The sequence below is a fragment of the Carlito syrichta genome, unplaced genomic scaffold (genome assembly GCF_000164805.1).
Source record: "Carlito syrichta isolate Samal-C Ts95f unplaced genomic scaffold, Tarsius_syrichta-2.0.1 Scaffold126536, whole genome shotgun sequence".
Classification (NCBI taxonomy): domain Eukaryota; kingdom Metazoa; phylum Chordata; class Mammalia; order Primates; family Tarsiidae; genus Carlito; species Carlito syrichta.
The window spans coordinates 106961-112558 of NW_007070632.1; the positions used below are offsets into that span (position 1 = coordinate 106961).

The 5598-nt window shown below is 57.7% G+C and overlaps 1 protein-coding gene across 1 annotated transcript in view; it reads right to left on the reverse strand.

Annotated features, from left to right (window-relative positions):
- Window positions 1–3007: 3007 nt before the first annotated feature.
- Window positions 3008–5598, reverse strand: part of GFER (growth factor, augmenter of liver regeneration) — a 5094-nt gene continuing 2503 nt past the window's right edge. Inside the window, exons 2-3 of the mRNA XM_021707868.1 lie at window positions 5148–5453; window positions 3008–3676 (exon numbers count right to left, since the gene is read on the reverse strand). Coding sequence (XP_021563543.1) covers window positions 3514–3676; window positions 5148–5453 — 469 coding nt within the window. The 3' untranslated portion in view covers window positions 3008–3513. The remainder of the gene's footprint in view (window positions 3677–5147; window positions 5454–5598) is intronic.

Sequence of the window (5598 nt, forward strand, 5' to 3'; positions counted from 1 at the left end):
CAGGCGAGGGAGGCGGAGAATGGGCTCAGACTTGGCTGTACCCGGGAGGACGACCCCGCGCCTCCGGGCAGCGCCCTTTGGCGAGCGAGGGGGTGGTTAGGGAGGCCCCGGGGCACCAGCATCCTCCTCCGGCTCTGAGGGAGAGGGAAGCCCAGAGATCGGTAACGGCAGGCCTTTCCTGTGGCCCCCACTGCACTCTCCTTGCTTCAGAAGGTTCCAGCCTCTGTGGCAGGAACATTTGTCCAGCCTGGGTGAGTGTTGGCATCTCTGCTCCTTTCCTGTGGCCAGGTGATTTCCTCACCCAGCTCTCCCCACTGTGGGTCCCCCAGCTGACTTGTGACTGATGTATCTAGTCTGGAGTGGAGAAGCCCGGGAGCTGCCCAGGGGCCCTGCTGGGTCTCCTACACAGACCCCAGCCCAGGGCAAGACGGGGTCCCTTTCCTCTTGTTCTTTTCAGGCCAGCCTGACAGGAGTTGATGACTCTGGTGTTTCTGCCTACAGTACTAAGTCTGCATTTTCTGAGCATGGACAGTGCCAAGCACCTCACCTGTGGAGGCAGGAATAGTCATTGTTGCCATTCTTCAGAAGGGTAAATAAGCAGACCAGCTGAGTTCCTCCATCCCAGAAGGTGGAGAGCTGGAACCCAGGTCTCTGCTGTACCAAGTGTGTGCAGACCGTGGTGCCTGGCTCAGCCCCCTGAGGAACCCATTAGTTCCGGCCTGAAACTCTTTCCTTGGTCCAGCTGGGCACAGGCAGCCAGGACAGCTATTGCCAGAGGTGCCACCCACCACATTTCATCAAGTCCATTATACTGTGCATTCAGTCCTGTCCCTACTCATTTGTCACTGACAGACCTCCCTCTCTCGGGGCCGCATCCATCTCCCTCTTGCACTTGGTCATTCACCTCAGCACACAAACATGCTGCACTCTCTTATGAAAAACCAAACACTGCTCTTTTTTGTTTTACTTGAGGTTTCACGCTCATCCAGGGTGGAGTGCAGTAGCATGACCATGGCTCATCACAGACTCCACCTCCTGGGCTCAGGTGATCCTTTTGCCTCAGCCTCCTAAGTAGCTGGGACTCAGGTGCGTGCCACCGTGCTAATTTTTTTATTTTTGTAAAGACAAGGTCTCACTCAGGCTGGTCTCCTGCTCCTAGACTCCACTAATCCTCTCGCCACAGCCTCCCAAAGTGCTAGGATTACAGGCATGAGCCACCTGCTGTGAAAGCCATTCGTGACCCCACTTCCCTTCCAGCAGCCACACATCACTGCTCCCTTGAGCAGCCAACTCCAGCTGCTGGCCCTGTGCTTGTAACACCTCTCCCCCCACTGCCTGCAACCCACCTGTAGTCAGGATCCCACCAACTCCACCGACACTCAAGTTGCCAGTGACCTCCTCTTTCCAGCTCAGGGGCAAGGCTCGATATGCCATCCCCTCTCCAGGATACAATTCCAAAAGTCACTGTCTCTTTGTGTTCCTACCTCGGGCTCCTACCCTTGCCCACCCTGTGATCTGCAAGCCTTGGGGGCCGAGGGAGGGATCCTGGGGGTCTTCTCCCTCTACACTGGCTTTTTTTTTTTGAGTCGGAGTCTCACTCTGTCGCCCAGACTGGAGTGCAGTGGCCGCTCCCGGCCACCGCAGCCTCGACCTGCTGGGCTCCGGCGATCCTTCCGCCTCAGCCTTCCAAGTCGCTGGAACTACAGGTGTGCACTACCACACCCGGCTAATTTTTTGATTTATTGTAGAGATGAGGTTTCGCCAAGTTGCCCAGGCAGGTCTCGAGCCCGCGGGCTCAGGCAATCCACTCACCTCAGCCTCCCAAAGCGCGGGATTACAGGCTGAGCCACCGAGCCCGGCTTACGCTGGCTCTTTTAGTCCGTGTCCCCATAGCTCTCAAATGCCAGCTTTAGCTAGAACCTTCACTTGCACTGGAGTGTCACTTGCCTTATCCTGGATGCCCGGAAAACAAGAGTCTGAGGCAATGTGAAGAGTTTTATTGAGTGAAACTTTGGGAAAGACACAAGGAAAGATGGAAGTGAGGCAGAGAAGGGGGGAAAGCAAATACAGGTGGTGTGTTTCTGAGCTGCCCACAGCTCCACCAGGGAACTCCCAGAAGGCCTCCAGAAGCCCCATGCCCAGGGGAGGAAGGAGGAGCAACTGTTCTGTGGGCAGCTCCCACCTCCTCTCTTTTGTGCCACCTGGCCCTTCTGGGCAGCCTGCAGAAGCCAGCACCCCGTGGGGCCAGCCAGGAGGCACAGCAGCTCCCCCTGCACAAGCATAGGCCACGGAAGTTCTCCCATACCCAGGGAGAGGCTGAGGTGTCCTGAGTTTTATGACCACAGCACTGGGACACACAAAGTCGCTGGGCTTTTCTGGTGGGGAGCCAAGGCCTGGGGGCAGGTGGAGCTGAGCCACATCTGAGCAGACCCAAAAGCTGGGCCCGGGCCACCACCAAACTTGCTACACTCCCAGCCTTCTCTGTCTCATGGCTTCACAGAGCAGCTTCCAGCAGGCTCCTCTAGCTCCACCTTGAATACATCCTGCAGCCTCTCCAGGCAAGCCTCCTGCTCGGCTGTCAGAGGTGTGACTGCTCTGGCTTCCTAGCCAGCCTCCTTGCTGCTCCCCTTACCCGCCTCATCCCAGCTCAGCAGCCAGAGGGACCATTCAGAAGGCACATCATTCTACGCCAGACCTTGGCTGCAAACTCTCCAAGAGCTTCCTGTCACAGGAGCAGGAGCAAAAGCACAGCTCTGCCGTGGCCTTGTAGACCTCGTGCCATCTGGTCTCCCCATGCCTCTCGGACCCCTGGTCAGTTACTCCGCCACCCTCTGCCCCAATCAGTCAGCCTCCTTGCAGTTCCTGGAGTACCCCGGCCTGCTCCCATCCTGGGAACTCTCCCTCCTCCAAGGAACCCCAGATAGGAGAACACAGCTGAGCACAGAGGGGAACAGGAGTCCTGCCTGTTGGTGTGAGTCCCAGCACAAAACACACCAAAGCCAGGTCCTCAGTCACTTCTCCAGTGTTTTATTTCGGTCTCAGACTCCATGAATGCCCTGCTGACTGAACGGCACAGCTATGGAAGGCCATGTGCCAAGCAGGGAGTGTGCAGCATGGTTAGTGGACACTCTGAGGTTGCTTTCCCTGTAGGAACTGGGCAGAGTAGAAACACAGCCCCAGGCCTCATTCCTGAAGGGAACAGCACAAGGCTACTGGGGTCAGGGCACTGCAGGCAAACCCAGCTTCCCAGCGGGCTGGCCTGGCCAGCAGACCCATCATCTTCCTGTGTGAGGAACTAGTGCCAGGGTGCGGGGTGAGCAGGAGGCCATATCCTGAATGGCAAGGGGCAGCCTGGACTGCCCCCATCTCCCTCCCCTGTAACCCACAGGGCCTCAGTGGGCACCTCCACTTCTCCAAACCTGAGAGGGGCAGGGGACCACCCGACACACACAACAGGCTCTGGCTCTGATGCACTTTAATGAGTGCCCTGCCCCTCTCCAGCCAGGCCATCCTCTAGTCACAGGAGCCGTCCTTCCAGCCGTCACGCCAGCGCTCGTCCACTTTGGAGCAGTCGAAGTCAGGCTTGCCCAGCTTGCGATTCACCTCATTGTGCAGGCGGCACAGCCACTGGGTGAAGCAGGCACGAGTGCGTGTGTCTGGTTGGTTCCTGCATATCCTGTAGGGAGCACATGAAGAATGGGATGAGGCAGAGACTCCACCATCCCTGTCAGCTCCTTGCCTGCACCTGCAGGGCGACAGCTGGGCACTGTTGTGAGCTACACCTGGGAGTGCCCTGATGCTCCAAGGCAGTGGTGCCCAACCTATTTGGCATTAGGGACCGGTTTCTTGGAAGACAGTTTTTATTATTATTTTTTTTTTTGAGTTGGCGTCTCACTCTGTCACCCAGACTGGAGTGCAGTGGCCGCTCCCGGCCACCGCAGCCTCGACCTGCTGGGCTCCAGCGATCCTTCCGCCTCAGCCTTCCGAGTAGCCGAAATTACAGGCGTGCGTTACCACGCCCGGCTGATTTTTTTATTTATTGTAGAGATGAGGTCTCACTGCCCAGGTGGGTCTCGAACCTGCGGGCTTAGGCAATCCATTCACCTCAGCCTCCCAAAGGCGCGGGATTACAGGCTGAGCCACCGAGCCCGGCGGAAGACAGTTTTTCACAGATGGGAGAGGAAGGGATGTGCAGTCAAACCTCACTGTTAACCATGCCTCAGCTTCACCTTAGATCCCTCACATGTGCAGTTCACAACAGGGTTTGTGTGCCTGGGAGAATCTAATGCTGCCACTTATCTGACAGAAGGCAGAGCTCTGCTGGCTCCTGCTCCCCTCCTGCTGTGCGGCTGGTCCCTAACAGGCCACGGACATAACTGCCGCTGCTTCTGGGGACAGGAATTCCCTGAACAGGACTAACCCTGCACCTTCCTGGGCATGGCGGACTCCCAGAGTTACTCAAACACCCACGTGGGAAGCTTGGCAAACCCTCATAAAGGCCCAAGGGAAGATATTAAAAGCATAACCTGGCAACTTTACAACATCATAACAATCAAGAAGTTGAACCCCAGTGTCCCTGGCCCCAGGCAGAGCGTAGACTGGGTGGGGATGTGCACAGTCACAATTCAAAACTAGACTTGTTTCCTAACATCGGAGGCTCTGAGACCTCAGGTCAGCAAGAGACCCTGTTCTAACTGCCCACGCTTCAAACAGCAAGAACAGCTCTGCTCCACTCATGTGCTCTAGAAATACCTCCAAGGACCACGCCTTGTTCTTGGGTGCCTCCATGAGGAAAAGGTGGCTCTTGGGAGCCAAAGCAATGGGTTCCCAAGGTCTTAAAACCAGCAGTCCTGCTCCGGAAGTCAGGCAAAGTGGAGTTCTCCCCAGTCTGCCGGAGCCTCCTTCAGCGCTCGACAAGGAAGTGAAGGAGACAATCAGCGACCAACGGCACAGGTAGGCAGCCTGGCCTTTGAGGGGAAAGAGAAGGCTCAGATGATCCCAGTCCCCACCCTGACGGTGGTCTCTGCTCCTCAGGGGCCCCGTGCTACCGCTGCACCTGTTTTTCCAGGTTCCTCTCTATGACATCAGCCAGGGCCCCCAGCCCAGGCCCGAGTTGCGTTGTTCCGTTGCCTACGGACACGGCGTACCTGTTCCTTAGGTCTTCGGCACACTCCTCACACGGGTAAAACTTGGAAAATAAATGTATGAACTGGGCCATGTCTTGCTGCTGTTCTGGGGTGGGCAGGTCGGGGTAGTAGGCGGCTAGGGTGTGGAGGACAGCCCAGCTATGGCGGCCGAGTTCCTCGCGATCCTGCGGACAGTCCTCCCTAAACTTGCCGTCTCGCTGCAGAAGTAGGCCGACAAGGGTCAGTTCACTCACCCACGGCCAGAAGCCCGCACAGCTTCCCCTCCGTACGCCCCAGCCGGTGGCCCGCTGACGCTGGACACAACTCCTGCAGACGAGCCGGCCGAAAGCCGGGCCCACTCGGGGAGGTCAAGATTTAGGAACAGCCAGCCCCGGGAAGGTCGGCCCGGGACCCTGGGTGGGGGCCGAAGGCGGGGCTGGGAGGTCGGGCAGGGCATCGGCACCTTTTGCTG